Source organism: Squalius cephalus (genome assembly GCF_949319135.1).
Source record: "Squalius cephalus genome assembly, chromosome: 4".
NCBI classification, from domain to species: Eukaryota; Metazoa; Chordata; class Actinopteri; order Cypriniformes; family Leuciscidae; genus Squalius; species Squalius cephalus.
Window position 1 is genome coordinate 35,174,365 of NC_137125.1, and position 20,904 is coordinate 35,195,268.

At 38.2% G+C, this 20,904-nt stretch overlaps 2 protein-coding genes across 4 annotated transcripts in view; both read right to left on the bottom strand.

Moving 5' to 3' along the window:
• The window catches only part of trmu (tRNA 5-methylaminomethyl-2-thiouridylate methyltransferase), a 9,487-nt gene extending 8,845 nt beyond the window's left edge, over positions 1-642 (bottom strand). The window contains exons 1-2 of one of the 2 annotated variants that reach the window (XM_079869920.1): positions 437-642; positions 1-18 (exon numbers count right to left, since the gene is read on the bottom strand). The exon at positions 1-18 is cut by the window's left edge and continues 148 nt beyond it. In XM_079869920.1, coding sequence (XP_079726046.1) covers positions 1-18; positions 437-518 — 100 coding nt within the window. In that variant the 5' untranslated portion in view covers positions 519-642. The remainder of the gene's footprint in view (positions 19-436) is intronic. The other variant, XM_079869919.1, reaches the window with a different exon arrangement.
• A 2,525-nt stretch (positions 643-3,167) lies between these two features.
• On the bottom strand, positions 3,168-12,316 carry LOC307157750 (solute carrier organic anion transporter family member 1C1-like). Of its 2 annotated transcripts, none has more exons than XM_079869671.1 (15): positions 12,254-12,316; positions 11,742-11,862; positions 9,364-9,505; positions 9,109-9,241; positions 8,618-8,724; positions 8,373-8,525; positions 8,173-8,271; positions 6,451-6,651; positions 5,805-5,969; positions 5,519-5,714; positions 5,214-5,379; positions 4,921-5,105; positions 4,780-4,844; positions 4,532-4,649; positions 3,168-4,457 (listed from the first exon to the last, which is right to left on the bottom strand). In XM_079869671.1, exons 2-15 carry the CDS (start codon positions 11,847-11,849, stop codon positions 4,286-4,288), a joined length of 2,010 nt encoding a protein of 669 aa, XP_079725797.1. In that variant the 5' UTR covers positions 11,850-11,862; positions 12,254-12,316; the 3' UTR covers positions 3,168-4,285. The 2 variants fall into 2 exon arrangements, with proteins under 2 accessions (XP_079725797.1, XP_079725796.1); XM_079869670.1 differs by having other exon boundaries at positions 5,214-5,382.
• Positions 12,317-20,904: the final 8,588 nt, after the last annotated feature.

Here is a 20,904-nt window from a genome sequence, read left to right on the forward strand (position 1 = left end):
CACCAGTCACGTGATAGCCTGATGGCAGACAAACAGATATATCATATATCCGCAAACATATGATGCTAGTTTGGAAACCAGAAAGCGTCTTGAATACTGTATAAATTGTTTTATCATTATATTATGTCGCTAAAATAAACACAGCTTGGTTTAATATTTCCAATCTAATTCAATGACAGACAAATACTAGTTACTTTCAGACATTTAAGTGTGTACTTTATTATTAACCACCTGAATACTTTATTATTATTGCTACAATACAATCTAACTTACAATCCAGTATTGAATATAACGTTAATAAGCACAACATAATAGCACATATAAAATACAACAGAGTTTATGTTGATGCGCATAATGTGCTCCGTGAACTAGACTGTACATTTAATTGAATAAATGTGTAGAATTGTGTTTAATTTTTAATACACTGAAAACTTACCCATTCTTTTGAGCAGCAATGCACTGACAGAACTGTCAACCCCTCCAGACATAGCACACACAACATGTCTAATTACACCCATAACACCTATTAAGTGTATATGTGCTCAAATAAATGTAATTATACAAGTAAAAAGAAATTATGAAACATTTCACGCCTGTGACAAGAAGGTCGCCATAATTAAAGTTCTTTTAAAAATTATGACCGATCGGAAACAAAGAACAACACAAACAAAACTATAGTTCCGGGAATTGTTCCTAGTTGAACACTTTAAACCGTAACACTGCAAGTAGCGTGTGGCGTTTAAATATATCCACAGAAATATAATAAGTAGAATGGCAATCAGATTTTATAAGAAATTAAATCTGCTTGACTTTGTTGACCAAAAGGGTTTCATCTCAAATTCTTCTATTTCAGTTTAAATTCTCGTCATTATTCAATTCAACAACAGAAAAGATGTTGGCTGAAGCCTTTGCTTATAATTCCTACCCTTTTATGTGTATCTAATGAGCGTCACTTCTCTCACTGGATTTGATTCGTTCAAAACAAAAACCATAGACAATAAAACAAGACGAAAACAGTTAGCCTATAAGACATTTCCCAAAATGTAGCCTACATACAAATTACAAATTTAAATTTCAAATTACAAATTACAAAAGTACACATTAATATTACATTACACAGATATTAGAACATTAAGTAAACAAAAATTATTCATATTGAGTTATATATTTATCACCTTGTTTTTACAAATTTTCTTGAATTTACAAAGTAAAATACACATTTTAATTCCTTATCACAATTATAACATCTATTTTTTTGTATTAGTTCTTAATTTAAGAAAACATAAATTCCCCAATACTGACTTTCTCTCATATCGAACAACCTCTGAATACAATTCGGAAGGAAATTATTATTATATACTTTATACATTATCTGTGCAGTGTAAAAATCAACCAAGCATGTTATAATATTAATATTATTCATTTGCTGTCAGGATGTCGTCATCCGACGTCTCGTCGTGGTACCCAAAACTTTTTGTTGGATAAATCCGTTTATCTAAGAAATTTACTGAGATTACGTACTGATTTATAGACTATATGTGTTCGAAAGTATATAATTTAAGTGATTTGATTTTCTGAGCCATCGAGCTCCCCCTGCAGGAATAAACTGTTAGGGCAATGACTGGTAATTCGCCACCCAATGATTATTTCATAATGATCGACACCGTTGCTTGGTCGTGTGGGAACCCTGAATGAAATTTCTTAATTTGGAAAAGTATCCTCATTAAATACAGCATTACATTTTTTGATTGCACTATCAAACGGTAATACTATAATCGAGAAACTTAACATGTTCAAAGCAGTAGAATTACAGTGCAACTAAATGCAATTCAGCTGAAAGGCAGGTTTTATGGTTAGGTTATTCCAAAATAAACAATTATTTGACATCATTTGTTTCTTTAAAAAAAAAAAAAAAAAAAAAAAAAAAAATCCATTAATGTTGTATATTTGGATTTGTTTATTTCTCCATTTTTTATATGGCAGTGTTAGCATCTGGAAGGTTCTCTGAAGAATCTTTCTTTGTTTAATCCGTTGTCCAAAGTAAAAAATATATTGTAGGGGAATTTACAGTTACTCCAAACTGATCTATGAATGAACATGCATCCCAGAAAATTGGGTGAATGATTTACTGTCTTGTGTAGTGTCTTTTAATTCTAATATTTTTTTGATACTGTGTATTTTTCAGCCCGTTCTCATCCCAAGGCGTCATATACTGACGCTTTTGACATTTCGTCTACATCGAACGCACATGGCACCCTTTAGCGTCAATATGAGACGCAGATAGATATGGGCCAGAAGGCGCCTCCTAGCGGTCTAACCCTAACCCTACCTACCCCAGACCTAAACCTACCCATAACCGAACAAAGCTCTGTGCGTGTCATATTGACGCTAAAGGGTGCCATGTGCGTTCGATGTAGATGAAATGTCAAAAGCGTCAGTATATGACGCCCTAGGATGAGAATGCGTTGCATTTTTTGATAGAACCAACGGTCAATGTAACCTCACCTATACCATGTTTGGTCTCTATAAACTGGTACTTTGAAGATCGAAATGATTGTGTACATGATATGCCGATAGCTGCGCAACATATTAGTATTACAAGAATCTTTCTTAGTTTCTTCATCAGAAACCAATCCAGCTGCACATGCAAATGAGCACGCTTAGAACAAAGATTCATAAATTAACCACAGAGGAATTTTCCCGTTTGGAAATTCCACCCTTCTCATTGGTCAAGCAAACCCGGAGAGGTGGGGCCTTTCTCAGGCTTTATTAGAGACAAATTCACAGTGACACTCCCCTCTCTTCTTCTGGCCTTCACTGCTGATTCTTCAGGTTGATGTCTAGGCCGTGACCACAGCCTGCTATGCCTTCACTCTCCCAACAGAGTCAGACTGTATTTTCTTCAATCCAACTCAGAAGAAAACTGCAACTTTACCATCACTGAATGGGCAACCATCAACTCTTCCAACTTCCTCACTTCTTGGTTGTCTGCGTGGCCTTTCCAGCCCAGGGCCGGCATGTCACAATCTGCATGTGCTCAGCCATGTGCTCATGGAGGGAGAGAAAACCTTCAACCAGAACAGAGTCAAACAAACCACTCAAGTTCATCATATCTTCTTCATCCAACGGAGAAGAAAACGATTGCAACTTCAATGTTTGACACTCACCGAACCATCAACATCTTTTTCCAAGAACTTCAAGAATTGTTTCCACTGCAAAGGCCATGCAAGTTTAATTAGGTGCTCTGAAAAAGATAAGCTGATGGTTCTTTTCATAGTTCCATTTCCTGCTTCCGGTTCCATTCTGTCACTCACCATTTTACCTATGCATGTATGTATGTGTGCTTAGATTAATTATGTTTGTGATTTAGTTAATAAAACTTGTGCACAATACGTATTTGGTTCTGATTCTCTGCTTGCAACAAAGTTTACTTTACGATTTAGATTTTGACTACAGGCTCTTAGTAGTAATGTACAGTAATAAAGACATTTCCCTCCCCCAGAAATGAGTATTTCTTAGAATGAATAGACAATTAACCCTTGAGTGTTCATGGGACGAACAGGTGGGTTGATTGTAATATTAATGTATAATATGTATATTTACTACATTAAGTTAATTCTATTAACTGATATTCATAACCAAATATTCATAATCAATTATAACAAGTTATGATTGATTATTAATATTTCTTTGAGCTAACTCGTTACACAGTTATAGCAAAGCTGTCGTGATGATAGACAAGTCACTAGTCTAAAGAAAACATTACTGTAGTCAAGTGAATTCAAGTCACCTCCATTTATAAAGTGCTTTTTCCAATACAGATTGTTTCAAAGCAGATTTACAGTGATAATAGGAAATTAATGCAACAAAGATTGTTTTGGCAGTACAGCAGCTCTAGAAGAAAGTCATTGTCTAGCTTAATTAAGTTTTTGATCGATTAATTTCCGTTGTAAAAATCATTAGTTATTAACTTAAGGGCCGCTTACACAACACCGTTTTCAACTGGAAACAAGTTTTGAAAGCAATACCGTTATCATTTCCGTGTAAACTTCAGAACGTGAATCTGTGAAAACGGTGACGGCATTCACATGCGCATTACATGTTTAGACGATAGGCATGCGCATTTGAATGCATATGTGCGCGGCCCACATCTGGTACGTGTGGATTCCACGTATGTCATTCCTCCATATGTCACCATATTTTTTAAAATGACCCAGGAACAAAACAAAACAAAGCACATAAAAAAGCACACATATACAAATACAAAATAAAACCACGCAGAACATTATGTTAGAGTATTCTGCTGTTCTGGAACATACAGCATAGGCTCTTGCAGTTCTATGTCCTTGGACTTCCGTTTATCATTCTGTACTTTCCTGTTAATCTGTATGATGGCCACCCATAACAGGAAATGTCCTAACAACCGGAGACAGTTGACCAGTCCCAGAAACAGGAACCTAATGAGGGTCACATTACATTTTAGCATGCATCAGTTGGGGCTACATAGAATACTCCTGCCAGATTTGCTCACCTAAAAGTCTCAGTGGCATACATTCTGCAAGCGCCTCTTCCACCACATTTCTTGTGACCCCATTTCAGACAGGTAGTGTCAATAAGAGCCCCAAAGTAAATGGGAGCAGGAATACCACCTTTAAAAGAGTGAAATTACATTAAAAACAATGCTGTGCCAGACCTTAATGTGAATAACATCTATGAATTAATTTCCATTCTTGGGGCACTTCTTCTAAATAAACCCAAACAATACAAATGTGAACTTACCCAAAACTCTTAAAACTAACAGTTGCACGCCCACTGAGAGAGACTTCAGCTCAGGATCCACAATCCTGCAAGAACAGATTAAACATTTAATACAAATTTCATCCATATAAATACAAAGCATGTAAAGTAATTAAACAGAACCTCAATGAGATGATGAAGAAGGGAACAGTGCCCAGACTGTACACAAAGAAGGCGAAAGACTGCAGCGCCAGATAGATGTAGAACATTATAGTACATCTGCTCTCTCGTGAACACTGTCCAAGCACTGCAGAGGAGTTCCCAGCACTCATTCCCCAGCTCTGGACACATGTGCAGTGGTGGAATGTCTGACAAACACATGCAAATGAAAAAAATATGAAAGAAAAGAAAAATGAAAGAAAAGACACTCAAACACATAATGATTTTGAGGGCAAGAGTTAAAGATAGTTGGTCACCATATTCTGTCCTGTGCCATGAGTGGAACTGCAGCCTGCGTGACAAGGAGAGATGTAGGTCACTCCATTCTGTCCACACACTGGATCCCATTGGAAGTCAGGACACCCACAGTCGGCATTGCAAGAAGTGAGTATGTCACTGCTTATATTCTGAAGTTTTACAGATCTGCTAAACAATTGATTATACTATATTACATATTTATATGACCCTAGATAGGGCAAGCAGTTCGTTAAGGATATATTCAATTGATGGAAAATGTATAGTTTCCATGATGCAATAAGAGTGTGACTGGAGATGAAAGTACCCTTGATAGGGCACTGTGACCCCAGCGACATCTGTATTTACACAGCTAAGAGCAAAGCAAGGTATGGTGAGAAACAATGCGCCAATTGCAGTGAAAAACGACATTCTTGCAGATCCCAGCAGATCCAGTTTAAACCTCTTCATTATCCACCCACTCAGGAACATACCCAGAGCCGATGGCGGAACAGATATCACTCCTACAGAAATATATAAGTACACTCAGTTTAAACAGCCAGCAAAACAAACAAAAAAAAAAAAAACATGGCAGTAATCATGGCAGTTGTCACCTATGAGAAAGTTGGTCTTGGATGCACTTTGTCCAAACTGCTGTTCCAAATACTTTGGTGTATATGCTATTAATATGGCAAAGGCATTGAATGCCACTACATTGGAAACCAGGTACAGGAGATAGATCTTGTTGGTGAGCAGACGCTTCAGAGACGGCCCAAAATCTAGAAAACAAGCAAATAAGCAAATATTTAGAACAATCTCTTTTATTTGTCATAGTAGACCATAATAACACTATAATTTATAATAATAATAACCACCAATAATTTCCTGAAAACTTATATTCTTCCAAACCTGTATTACGTTGATATGTGTTACATAAATTTGATTTTCTGGAGGATCTCCTGGCCACCTATTCAATATAATTAAAAGAGACTGAAACTGTAAAGCTCCATAGTGACACACACACACACACACACACACGCACGCACACACACACACACACACACACACACACACACACACACACACACACACACACACACACACACACACACACACACACACACACACACACACACACACACACACACACACACATCATAAAGTACTACATATGACTAATTAGTCTCAGTGACTAATTAGATGTAAATAGACCTAAATTGTATGCATCTAACCCTTGTTGTCTGTGTAAGGTTGCCATACCTTTAGCTATCTCTGTAATGCTGGGTGTGTGTTTATGTTGTTTTGAGGGGTTGTCTTGAGGGGTTTGGGGGTTTTCAGGTAAAGCTCTTGGCAGGAACCAGAGAGGTAAAGCAGCAAGCAGAGTCAACAGCCCAGAAACCACATAACCCAACCACCAGGCCCCAACCCAGCGAGAATCCTGAGGGGTGATGGTCACACTCTCTGATAATGAGAAGAATATACAAATAAACAATCTATGTGTTAGAAAAATATATATGTGACACCTCCACCAGCCCTTCCACATCATTTCACTATTTGCCCACTCCATATATTCTATCACACCTGCTATCAAGAACAGCATTTATACTCCACAGTCACTCAGTGTCTGATCTCTGATAAGAACAAATGGACTTTTCTGGACTTAGTTAGTAGAGTTACTCACCTCTTGTCCATCTCAGCTTTCCTTCATAGAAAGACTCCTTATCTTCATCTGTTCTCCATCTGTGTGGTTCCTATTTTATCTGTCCTGCAATCCCAACTGTTATCATCCTTACCTGTTCACTATCCATAAACTTTAAAAAATGACCCTGCACTTGGGTTCACTATCAAACTGTGTGTGTTGTCTACCTGAAAGAAGACCAGCCCTTTATTATGAAATCAGTGGGATCTTAACTTCTCGCAGAGGACAAGCTGATAACACTCCTCCTTTATCTTAACCACAGAGAGCAACCAGATCTTCATCCCTGCCATCTCTGTTGTTGAAATCAACCATCCTTTCTTCCATTCCCTTTTCCTGACCATAGAGGCCACTCATGGGCTATAATTCTCGTAGGTAACAGAAGTCTCCATTGAACCCTTTGTTCTGGCCGCAAAGACCAACCTTAATCCTCCTTTACTACTCCACCAGCTCCTCCATGGAATTTCCATCCATCAACTCATTAGGGGTCCCTCCTTTCACTGGCTCCCTCTATGTCACTCCTCCCTCCAGTTTTACCTTGTTACCTCTGTCCATTGATTCTGCCAGACTCCTAGTTCCTTCAGCCTCCATGGCTTCATGTGTTGGGCTCCCCTAATTCTGTTTCTCCTAACTTTCCAGGGAGTCCTGTTTTCCCCAAGATACCAAATGGGTCTGTTCTCCTGGTGACAGTAATGGCTCAGTCCATCTACAGCCTGAAGACCAACTCAATGCTCCCAGCTGCATCTGCTGATACTTCCCCTGAAGCAAACTTACCCTGATCTGCTGCAGCATCGGAGATCCTTGTGGCACAATCCACACTTCTGGTTCCCTATGGTGGGTTTCTAATCTTCTAATCGGTTGGCTCTTCTGTGGTCTTCCACTCAGCCGGCTTTCCTGAGGCCTCATAGTCTGCCTTACTATCCTGGGTCATTTGCTCCTCTGACCTTTCCTGAGCCCCTGAGGCCTCCTGCTCCAACATTGTGTTCAACTGTTCTGCCACGATGGTTCCAGTTCTGCCATGGTGGTCTTCTGCTCTGAAAATGCTTCTGTGGTGGTCCCGTTTTCCAGATTGAGACCCTACCAACCCTCTAACTCCACCTTGACCATTACCATATGCATATACCATGAATATGAATATGTATGGTATTTTGTATTTGCATGGTACCTCAAGGTTCTTCAAAGAGGAAGTACTACCATGGTACATGTCAAAACAAACAAAGTAATACTGCACTTCTTTTTGGTACTTTCTTGTTAGTGACTTCTAAGGTATAACATTTTTAACTCACCTCTATCAACTAAACCAATGTCCACATAAAGTCTAGCACAAAGAGATCCTAACAAGTAACCGAAAATTGGCCCGATCACTCCGAGTGTGTGCAGGCAACCTAAAAAAAAAAAAATGGACTGAATCACATGAGGGACAAGGGTACTTTGGTTTGAGATAAAAAAAAAAAAAACACACACACACACACAATAATTTTCTCACCAATGTAAAAAGCAGAGTTTTCTGGGTGTGCATAATCATCTATGAAAGACATTCCCAAAGGAACGATGCTGGCTTCCCCGATGCCACGAATAATGTTTCCCAACAGCACAATCACCCATGTGGGCGAGCTTTCCTCTTCCCCTTTTTGGCATCCTGTACAACCCATATAGAGTGCTCTGTTGGGTATTTTACTACAATTTACAATTAAAATACCCCATATGCTTCCACATATAACCATGCATTACCGGACACAAGCTGTTGAACAGTATTCTGGGTGTCAGATGAGCATGTGGATCTCACTGTGAAATTATCAGCATCATTAGTGTGGGCGGCAGCTGTATCAAACTTGTACCTGTCAGAAACAAACAGACACATAAATAGTAAATACATTTAAAATACAGATCTTCAAGAATACAGATTTTTATGAGGTGGATCTTTTAAATATTTTAGTATGAATATGCTAATTAGGGGTATTATGTGATGGCCATCCATTAATTAATTCAACATAAAAGTAATTAAAAGATACAATGACTTAAGAAACACATCTTTTATAATCGCCAAATCTCTTAAACTATCAGATAAGGAAAATATACCTTTTACATGATGCTTCGACTAAATTACATTTTTTTGAGTCATTACATTTGAACTTTTCATGAAAATGTTATGAGTTTTTTTTTTTAAAATCATATGAAACTGAACATGCCTCATTTGTCATTGACCCATGAACGTTACTCACCGGTCCATAATGAAGTGAGGTAAAGCCATTATCAGTGTCCCTATACCCATCAGCAGGACCCCTGCTCCAATGATCTTGGGCCTATGAAACTTAGCGCCAAAGTAGCTTACCAAAGTGATGACCAACAGATTACCTGCAAGCAAATGTGACGTTATTTAACAAGCTCTATGTTGTGTCATAGCATACCATCAATCAACTGTCCCAAATTCAGTCACATTACAGCCTCAGTGGTGTGACTCACACATCTCAACTCACCCATTTCAAAACTGCCATCGATGATACCAACAGTAGAACTTGGGATCTCAAACCGCCTCTCAATCTGAGTGATGGTGCTTTTGGTGTAAGCCCCCGTCAGGGATTTGGAGAAATAACAGAAGGCAAGTACACCAATAAAGATCTTTCCAGGCACAAGGGTAGAAAAGAGATTAAGTCAGAAGATTTAATCTTTTTTTTTTTTTGTCAGAAGTATAACAGCTATTATACACCACACTGTAAAACCCAACAAGTTAAGCTAACTCATTTCATTTGAGGAAACCGATTGCCTCAATTCAATTAAGTTTATAAAAACAATAGTTATGAGTACTCTGAACTTATTTTAATCGAGTTCATTAAAACAATAATATTTCTTAATACACAATTAAACTTTACACTGCATTTAAATACTTTATATACGTAGCTGAAACTTCACTTTATTGAGTAAAACAGTGAAATGACAAACTTTAAATGAACTCAGAGCACTTGCAGTTACTGTTAGCTCACAATGTCACACACTAAGTCAAATTCAATAAGTTAGCTAACTTGTTACATTTGAGGACACCGATTGCCTCAATTCAATTAAGTTTATAAAAACAATAGTTATGAGTACTTTGAACTTATTTCAGTTGAGTTTACTAAAAGTAGATATACATTGCAGTCAAGAAATTAAGTGATTAATTAAGTGATTATTGAGCATTAGTGATTAACACCTACTGTTAACGAACAGAATCAATGAAGGAAAGAGAAACAAAAGAACTACAACTGACTTCCAACCACAGACTTAGATGAAATCAACTTAAGATAAAAGACGATTAAATCTCAAAAGATCTCAGCAGAGGAGGATTAAACCACTACACAAACAGCATTACCAGCTTCACTTATTACTAAACAGTTTGACTTTTGTCATGCGTCTACAGAAGTTGTTATTGAGAATGAACAGATGGTTAGATGCTAATGATTTATTGAGTTTCATTTAAAGACACCATGATAGTGATCAGTGTTTGCTTTAGTTGGGCTCTTGACCCTTGACTGTATAACACCAGTTTTTCCTCTGGCTGCTGTAACTGAGTGTTTATAAAACACATTTGTTATAACACATACACCAAGAGAAAATATGAGCATGTGGTTGCGTTTAGATGATAAAAATCATCATTTAGTGACTTGATTCTCTGATCTTTTCCAGAGCCTAATCTCTGATTAGACAGGTGATGTATTACTTGTATTATTCATTATACGGTAATATAACTGATTCTGCTGTAAGGCCCAATGTTGTGACAATCAGATTTTAAAAACCTCTATGGTATCATGCTGACTTACACAGTAATCAAGAATCAGAATATGAATCTCAACAATGGTGACCATTAAAAAATTATTCATGCCGCAATGCATGCTGGGAGCCATGGATAAGTTTTGTATTATACTAGTACCCAGCATGCATTTTTAATGGTCACCATTGTTGAGATTCATATGCTGATTCATGATGTCTGTGTGAGTCTTAGTAATGCAATACCTTTTCTGTGAAACTTTTTGTGCACAACTATTTGTAAAATCCTTCATATTATCTGATGGTCATAACATGGCTAGATCTTATGCTGTAGAATCACAGTTTTGAGTAAAACTAATATGTTGCCCTTTTAATCAGAGATCAGACTCTGAATGAAATCAGTGAATCAAGTCACTAAATGATGATTGTCATCATCAGTCCTTCACCATCAACACCCAATCAGACTTTTCCTTGGCTTTTGTGCCATAACAAATATGTTTTATAAACACTTCTTAAGTACAAAAGTCAAGGGTCAAGAGCCCAACTAAAGCAAACGCTGATCTCCATCAAGGTGACCTTAAATGAAACTCAAATCATCAACTTCTAAACCTTTGTTAATTCTAATAAGAACTTCTGTAGACGAATGGCAGTAATAAAGTCAAAGTGGTTAATAATAAGTGAAGCTTGTAATGCTGTTCATGGAGTTGTTTAATCCTCCTCTGCTGAGATCTTGAGATATTTAATGTCTTCTTTTATCTCCAGTTGATTTTGCTGTGGCTGGAAGTCAGTTGTAGTTCTTGTGTTTCTCTTTCCTTCAGTGATTCTGCTTGTTAACAGCAGGTGCTCATCACTAATGCTCAATCATCACTTAATTAATCACTTAATTATACAATTATCATTCTGGGATATAGACATTTTTTATAATTCATTCAGTTTGAGTTCTGTTTCAGTCATTCAAGTTTCGGTAATATTTGAGTGCTGTGAACTCAATTGTATTTAGTACATATTACTGTTAGGTTTTACAGTGCACTATTAAAACAAATAATCAGCTAATAGTGGTTCTACACTTGTTGCTCGGTTAAACATGCATATGGTCAAAGACAATGTCTCTTGCCTTTAGACTTGGGGAGCAGCATTTGGCCTGAGATGTTTTCTTATTACTGTCTGAATACTCCATTGGTCTGGACTCAAAGAACCCCTCTGGGCTGCCCTCCTCTGTCATGGTGAACAATGGGCTAGTGAAGAGGAAAACAAATCACAAACTAATGGAAAATGAAAGAAGACAAACTCTGCAAAGTTGAAGTTGTGTGCTTATGTGGAAAAATGAAAACTGTAAAAAATGTCATAAGTGAAAAAAAAAAAAAAAAAAAAAAAAAACACCAATAGAATAAATACATTTTGATACTATGTTGAACTGCCTCAGTGTCTTAAAAATGGCCAAAAAATAAATAAAGCTAAGAACCACTATTTAACGGACTTAAGCAGTTACAGTTTTTTTTTTTTCTTAAATAAAAAAAGTGTATCCATCCACTTCTATCATGTCAGAGATGATTCAAGGCAAAATACATCGTAATCAAATGCAAACATGATTAAAATATTATTAATTCACAATTTTGAAGCACTTACATGTCTAGATGTGTCTTAGAGAAAAAGCAGTTGAATATGCAGTTGAAGTATGCCCAAAGTGGGATCTCTGAAAGTGTCTTTTTCACCTAAAGGTCATTAGACAGTTTTATTAATCTTTAACTTTCACTGATGTGGATCAAACAAAAACCATCACATTTACATGCAGTAGGTTTTTACACAAGTTGTTTAGGCAGACATCCCAACCTGCAAAAGGTCATTGCTCCCTCTTGCTCGCTTGCTCTAGATTCCGGGAGATTTTAACTCATTTGCGGGCATCAGGGAGCCACTATCAATATGCGGGAGACTCCCGGAACTTCCGGGAGACTTGGAATGTCTTCGATGCCTTTTTGATAGAGCAAAAACATTTTTTCACCAAGCTGAAATTAACTAAATGACTATATTTGTGTTGCAAAAATAGGTTTTGAGATCCATCGAATTGTACGAGACACTTTGCATTCTTTCTACTGAATAATAACAATGTACTTAATGCAGCTTGATACATTTATGCTGTACATGAGTTACTGTTAGGATGCAATGTTGGTCATGGAGAAGGTTAATTTGTATTTAAGTGCAAATATTCAGCCGTTTCTTGAAAGTGGCTATGGACTCATCTGCTCTGGTTGAGTTAGGCAGATAATTCCACCAGCAGGGAACAGTCATGGTAAAGGTCAGAGAAAGAGGTTTTGTGCCTCTTTGAGATGGCACCACAAGATGTTGTTCGCTTGCAGAGCGCAAGTTCCTGGATGGCACGGAAGTCCGAAGTAAAGAGCCAAAGTAAAAGGGAGCAGAACCAGTGGTTGTTCTGTAGGCAAACGTCAGTGACTTGAATTTGATGCGGGCGGCAACTGGCAACCAGTGCAATTTTGTGAGGAGAGGAGTGACATGCTCTTTTCGGCTCGTTAAAGACCACTCTAGCTACGGCATTCTGGATCAGTTGCAGAGGATTGACCGTGATAAGGTCAGATTTATTACCTGATTTGTGAGTAGCCGCAGTAGATACTCGTTTGAGGTCGAATGAGGCAAGCAGAGTGTGGAAATCAGCAGCCTGAGGTTTTTCTAGGTGGATGTTGAAGTCTCCAAGAACTATGAGAGGAGTACCGTCCTCAGGGAAGGATGAGAGTAGTACATCAAGCTCCTCCAAGAAACTGCCAAGCTGCCCTGGGGGACGATATACAACTACAAAATGGATTTTAATAGGGCTAATGATAATAATTGAATGTGATTCAAATGAGCTGTTGTCACACAGAGGAGGTAAATGATCAAATTTCCAATCGTTTGAGATGAGCAGACAAGTACCTCCACCCCTACCAGTCAGGCGAGGGGTGTGTGAGAAAGTGAAGTTAGTGGAGAGGGCAGCCGGTGTGGCAATGTCCTCTGGTTTGATCCAGTTCTCAGTCAGGGCCAGTAGGTTGAGACCCGAATTACTAGAAATAGATGTGATGAAATCAGCTTTGTTTACAGCGGACTGGCAATTCCAGAGACCAATATGAAAAGAGAATATAGTACTAGAAGACGGCAGTCACTTATTTCCAGGGGTTTCAGTACAGCGTAAAAATTGTGACGTTGTAGAGTAGGCGTTCTCCTAATTCCGAATCTGCATAGATCACCGGTCATGCGCACTAAGTGTATGAAGATACACCAACGGTGTTTTCTTTTTTGCCGCTAATAGAAACAAGTTTAAATTAATTATGTCATGTCAAAGTAAATTATTTCAAAGTCACATGCTAATATATTACACAGTCGCGCCATTAAAACAATCTGAAATATTGGAATACACCAGGATCCACGGTCACACTTTTAACAAAAATATAAAATGAAAAATAAGAAACGAAAATAAAAGAAACTGTGTTGTGTATGGTAAAGGTAAGAGTGGATGAACTTAACCTTTCTCTACTGACCAGAAATATTTGTCACCCCAGATTAATGTAATACAATATAAAAGTGCTGCACTTGTTTTCACTGATAATTGCATGATTCTTATAAACCTATAATACAAAGACAGGTAATTAGTGAAATGTACTGTCATTTATTCAAATGGAATATTACATGTGCATCATATACCTGTGTGTGTTTACAGGGGTTTCAGGAGAGATACCTGTCCTAACTGAATTACATGTGCATCATATACCTGTGTGTGTTTACAGGGGTTTCAGGAGAGATACCTGTCCTAACTGAATTACATGTGCATCAGATACCTGTGTGTGTGTTTTGTGTGTAAATATATTTTTATATTATAATACACTTACAAATACGCTGTTAAATGTTAAAACTTTTTTCCACTGCTATTTTAAAACAACATACTGACAACTAGGTGTTCATACTCAACTTTATTAAAATAAGAAAATATCAAATATTGACAGCAAGCAGAACAAGGCAGGACTTCACTGGATTTTCTGATGTACTATCTCCCACACCATCACTTTTCGTATGACTGGAATGTCACACTACATAGAAAGAGAGAACAATCATGTACAGACAAACTTTGATGATGGATTTTGACAAAAAATAAAAGCTTTTGAAGATTTATCAGTGAGAGTGATAACAGTTGCTATAGGTGTTACATGTTGTTACTATACTAAGTGTTACTCCTAAGTTCAGAGGGAGGGGGGTAGATACTAGTGTGTTAGTGGATAGATATGGTTATTGATAAAGTCAAACAAGTGTTAGAAATCAGGTTTGTGAGAAATATAAATATTGTAGCTTGGTCATCATGAACCTGTCTGAAAGTAAGTGGCTTTCCTTGAGAAAGGAAGTCTGCATATTTGCAGATAAAAACACCACAGTCATTTCCATTTGTCTGTTTGGGAATTGCCTAGAAACAAAATTCCAAGTAAGTATAACGGTTAACAAAAGGACACAGTTTAAAGAATATCTGTATAACTTCTTATATGGTGGTATGCATACGTTGGTTCTCATTCGGCCGATGGTCCACCTGGAAGCCTCAAAGCAGCAGGCTTTTTTGATTTTGTTCTCCTCCATGAGGTATTTCCTGTTAATTAATCACACATAAGACATGCATACATGCCTTCAAAGCAGTTTGAGGTTAAAACCAAAGTTGCAATTGGACATAACTCACAACAATATGTGGCAGATCTCATCATGTCTCTGATCCATGGAGACATAGCACTGGATGGTCTGGGATTTGAAATCAATTACCTGGTGATAAGCAATGGAGGTAAAAGGTAAAAAAAAAAAAAAAAAAAGTAAAAAAGTAAATATAACATGTTTACACTTTTAATCATACAGTATAGATGTGTTATAGGAAACAATGTGTTTCAAATGTATTGCTATTCATCAATTACTTACAGCCAAAGCTCAGTGCAAGCCAAGGTGCAAAGGAACAAGAACTAGATCACAGAGGAACAGATCCACTGATTTTGTCCATTTCTTCACTGCTGCATGGCCTGCAAAATGTCCATCACTACTCAGAAGCTTTGGGTAGAAAAATGAGCTCAAACAGTACACTTTAAGGCCTTCCTGCTGATCATTGCTCCTCTTCATTATCAGAGACATATAGAAGTTGATAACCTTGAAAACATAAGTGTAAAAATAATCATGATACACATATCCATGACGGCCAACATTAGAGCTTTTTAAAATTATCAGATTAATCAGACCAATGCCAATATTTAAAGAAATCAGAGATTGTTGTGTCCAACTTGATGACTGTGAGATTATAAAGCAAACAAGCAAAACAGTGATAGATGTATAACAAAAAGGTTATTAGCTACAATATTATTAGTATAATTTATCCTATTTTTTTATATATATATATATATATATTTATTGCACGATAAAAAGCATGACAAGTTAACTAAAATAATTATGCTGGATGAAGTCAATGTGAATGATACCCAATTACAACTGATTTTACTTGTGACTGAGAAAGAAAAAATTACAGAGGAAACCTGATTTTATCTACAAGGAATTGAATAGATCATGAAAAGTGATATACCTAATTGAGATGGTAGTTGGTCAGAGGGGAGGGGTTGAAAAGTAAGCGAAATATGTGCAGCCATCAAAAAATACAAATAAAAGCCACTTCAGACATCAAGCAAGTAGTTGCATTTTGATTCATTATGAACATAAAAATATTCTCTTTCTTTTTTGAGAAAGAAAGTGTACTGAATAATCATAAATAAGACAGTGAATAAGGGTAATTTTTAATCTTACTGTATGTTCACTTACACACTTACCATGTCATTGAGCCAGGAACCAGCGTTGCCAGGTCACTCTGTCTGATGCATAGTTTGAAAGCTGTGCTTATCACCATGTTTGGGTCATCTTGTTCCAGAATATGATGCCATGTCCTAAAAAAAGTGCAACGTACATATAAACAAGCTCAAAGAATTGAGCTCAGTGGACAGATGTTTTTGACAGAACAGAAAACTAACTTTAGCTGGACAATAACTTTATTCTAGAGCAGGGGTTTTCAACCTGTGGGGCCCGCCCCCCTAGGGGGGCACCAACACCTGTTAAGGGGGGCGCGAGAAACTGTGAATTCAGAGGCTTAAAGCTCCAGTATGTGATTTTTTTTGACCACAAAAGGGCGCAGTTTCCAACAATAACAAAGGCGAAGCTTGATGACGCTATGAAGGAGGTGACGATGGGAGATGTCGTTTTTAATGCGTTTTCACCATCTAGCGATGTAACGTTATCTAAATGAAATTAATGAATCATGATCACGGATGAGGTAATTTATTCGTTTTTGTATTACCTGTATGTCTGATCATATTATTTTATGTCATCATAATTAATGAACTGCAAGGAACGTGAAATGTTATGCTATATTATCCCGTTACAACTTACAGCTATTTGTCAAATGATTTGTTGGGTTAATGTTGTGCAGTTTTACGTTTTTATGGTTAATGCCGTGTTGTTTAATGTGTTCAAACCAATATCTAAAAGTAGATTTGAACGAACATTTGCAAGTAATGACTAAATATTTTTTTTAACAACACATATCCGATTGTATTTAATTGTACTGCCATAATCTCGGTCACCACACGTGATAAAAAGCCTTACCGAAGTACAAAGAGCAATATAACTTTGTTTATAAGTGCTATTATTGACAGTTGCATGTCTTACCTGTCTATCAATACACTCGTGAGAGCAGAGTCTCTGTCAAGTCCAAGAGAGTCGCGCAGCTCTCTCCATCTCGAAAACGCCTGGCCGATATTTATCCAGGTTTTATTCCTTCGTTTGTCACACAGTCTGCGTGTATCAGAATATGGACGCTTTCGTTTTGTTGGCACTTCAATACTCGCCAAAGAGTAATCGTGATCCATAACAGCTATAACCATCTATAACCACCACTTCCGCATTTGACCATGTGATATTCCGGTGTGGTGGGTCATATTTTTTATTTTATTTATTTTTCTTCTTTGTCAGACGTCGTTATTGTTTATTGTGATAAGAAAAAAAACTCAATAAAGTTGTTGTAGAAAAAAAAAAAATAAATCCGGTGTGGTGGAATATCCGATCACATGGTCCACACCGGAAAACAAGGATAGAGCGGACATTGCGTCACTGAGAGGCGACGTTTCTTTTCCGGGACGGCCAGTTATTTAAAATCAGAATTTCTCTGAAATAAAAAATCTTTGGAGACTTTTGAAATATTGTAAGTACACAACTGGAGGAAATATATCACACTGTGCAAGTTATTTTCGGAAATTTTATTACAAAATTCCTACATATTGGAGCTTTAAGTGAAACGTGAATGTAAGATAGCAAATCTTTAGTCATCCACTAGAGGGGGCAATCTGATTAGTCCCGCAGCTAATCAGGCGAGGCGACCTCAGTCTCTGTGACGTTGCCATGGTGATATATTAGTTGGCTACAGAGCAAGGGAGCAGAGTTGACGCGATCGAGTTCAAGCTAAATATTAAAACAAAACAAAAATGGACCGGTGGCTTAAACGTAATAATACCAGTGATAAAACAGGTGAACCGTCAGGCAAAAAAGAAGAAGAGTGTCCGACTGAACCCGTACAACTTCCGCAAATTGATATCGAACCCTCCACGTCAACAGGACTTTCCACTCAGAGAGGATTAATAGCAAAAACCAAAGGCATGGGTGCATCAAAATGACGAAAGTATGACGAACAGTACATAAAATACGGATTCACGTGCATCACACTTAATCACAAACCACGTCCACAGTGTGTTGTATGTTCTGAGGTGCTTACAAATGACAGTTTGAAACCTGTGAAACTAATACGTCACTTACAAACCAAACACCCGACGTTAAAAGATAAACCGGTTGACTTTTTCCACCATAAAGAATCAGGATTAAAAAAATCAAAAACAAACTATGACCAGCCAAACCACTGTGGCAGTCAAAGCGCTTACAGCATCATGTGAGGTGGCGTATTTAGTTGCCAAGGACAAAAAGCCTCATACAATTGCTTACAATCGTCCAGCAGCAATGGCCATTTGTAGAAATATGTTTGGAGATAAGTTTGCCAGTGACGTTGAACAAATTCCACTATCAGACAACACTATGAGCCGCCGTATTACTGAAATGGCAACCAACATCAAATGTCAACTAATTGAGAGAATACGGGACGGAATTTTTTTTCATTGCAATTTGACGAGTTGACAGACATCTCAAACTCCTCGCAACTACTTGTATTTGTTCGCTACCGTCATGAGAGAAAATTGCTTGAAGATCTGTTATTTTGCTCAGCAATGGAAAAAACATGCACCGGAAGAGATATTTTTGAAAAACTCAATGGTAAATTGGATGAACTTGGTCTTTGTTGGGACAACTGTGTCTGTGTGTGCACAGACGGAGCGGGAGCCATGTTAGGGAAAAATAAAGGGCTCGCTGCTTTGGTTCGTGAAGTAGCTCCGCATGTGCGTTTCACCCACTGTATGATCCACAGGGAGGTCCTTGCAGCAAAAACTCTTCCTGACGAATTGAACGCAGTGCTTAAAACAGCAACACAAATTGTCAATTTCATCAAGACTCGCCCTGTAATGTCTGTATATATCCTTTACAGGCATCTATTAATACTTTAAAGATAACGACTCGTGAGTTCTCTCTGTGTTCGGTTTTATTAGCTTTCCAGCATGAACAACAACTCAAAACATCCCCTCTATCTCTTCTTCGGCTCCTCCTGCCCTAGACTAGAACAATGACACCTCTAGGTCACTACCTGTCATTACATCTCCCCCCTCAAAGATGCTGCCCTTCTTAATTAACATGAACTGTTAGTATAAGCAATAAACATGTCTCTATCTTAACAATATTTCGTATTGTAAAACACAACTGTCTTGTTAACTTCCAACCTCAATGGTGGCTAATGAAAAATAACCATTCCTACTCATCTTAGTTCTACAAACAACAAATCAGCACTAAATCAACCGTCACCCTCCTTTACTTTTTTTTTTTTTTTTTTTTTTCAAAGTCCATACAAACCATTCCCTTGATGGAATTTACTGCAAAATGCACACTGCTATACTGTTTTTACAATCTCATCAGACATTCCAGGCCACCATACGGATTGGTAAGTTCTTTCTCTGCACTTTACCAGGCCTCGGTGTCCGTCATGGATTCTCTCTAAGATGACCTTCCTCATTTCTGTAGGAATGACAATGCGGTTACCTCTAATGACCAAACCATCTATCTCAGATAGTTCTCCTCTCACTTGGTAGAAGTCCTTGACTACCTCAGGCACCCTTCCAGCATAATCAGGCCACCCATTCTTGATGAAGCCTATGACCGTCTGGAGCTGTCTATCATTTCCGGTGTGCTGTCTTAGCTCTGCCATCCGGTGCGGTGTGGCTGGGACCTGACTCATGACAGCCTTGATGTGTGCTGCCACTTCCTCATGACAGACCTCATCCCCACAACATTGCTCTGGGCTCCTAGAAAGCGCATCCGCCACTGCTAATGTTTTGCCTGGTGCATGTTCAGCTGTGGCATTGAAACGCATGAGTCTCATTAATAGCCTCTGGCACCTGATTGGGACACAGTCTAAGTCTTTACTGTTCATGAGAGGTACCAATGGTTTGTGATCAGTAACCAGTCTAAAGCCATCCAGTCCATACAGCTATTTATCAAACCGTTCACAGGACCACACACTTGCCAGGCACTCCTTCTCGATTTGCGTGTACCTTTTCTCCGCGTCACTTAATCGCCTTGAGCAGTAGGCCACGGGCTTCCAGTTATCTCCGTGCTGCTGGAGAAGAATGCCGCCCAGCCCGTAGCTGCTGGCGTCTGCTGACACTATGGTGGGCTTGTTGGCATCGTAGAAGGTAAGTACCGGAGCTGTGGCTAGTGCAGTCTTTAGGTTCCTGAACGCCTCGCACTGAGCAGGTCCCCACATCCACTCCTTGTCTCCTTTCAGTAGTTCGTACAGTGGGTGGGCCACTGTTGATAACTCTGGAATGAACTTGGCTAAATAATTAACCATCCCTAAGAATCTTTTGAGTTCTGTTGCGTTTTGTGGCTGTGGAAAGTTCCCTATTCCTGCGACTTTAGTTGGGTCTGCTCTAACACCTGCCTCATCGATTAGATAACCCAAGAAGCGAACCTGTCTCTGTTTGAACTTGCACTTTGCCTGGTTCAACTTGTGCCCTGCTTTCTCAATGACCTTCAACACCTCAGCCAGTCGTTGGTCATGTTGCTCCTCTGTCTCTGCATGA

Excerpts from the sequence above, each read along its gene's own strand:
- LOC307157750 (XM_079869670.1), bottom strand. The coding sequence starts at position 11,849 with ATGACAGAGGAGGGCAGCCCAGAGGGGTTCTTTGAGTCCAGACCAATG. Across the intron at positions 5,970-6,450 it reads CATTACAGAGATAGCTAAAG|ATTTTGGGCCGTCTCTGAAG; the intron begins GTATGGCAACCT and ends CTTGTTTTCTAG. Across the intron at positions 5,715-5,804 it reads CAAGACCAACTTTCTCATAG|GAGTGATATCTGTTCCGCCA; the intron begins GTGACAACTGCC and ends ATATTTCTGTAG.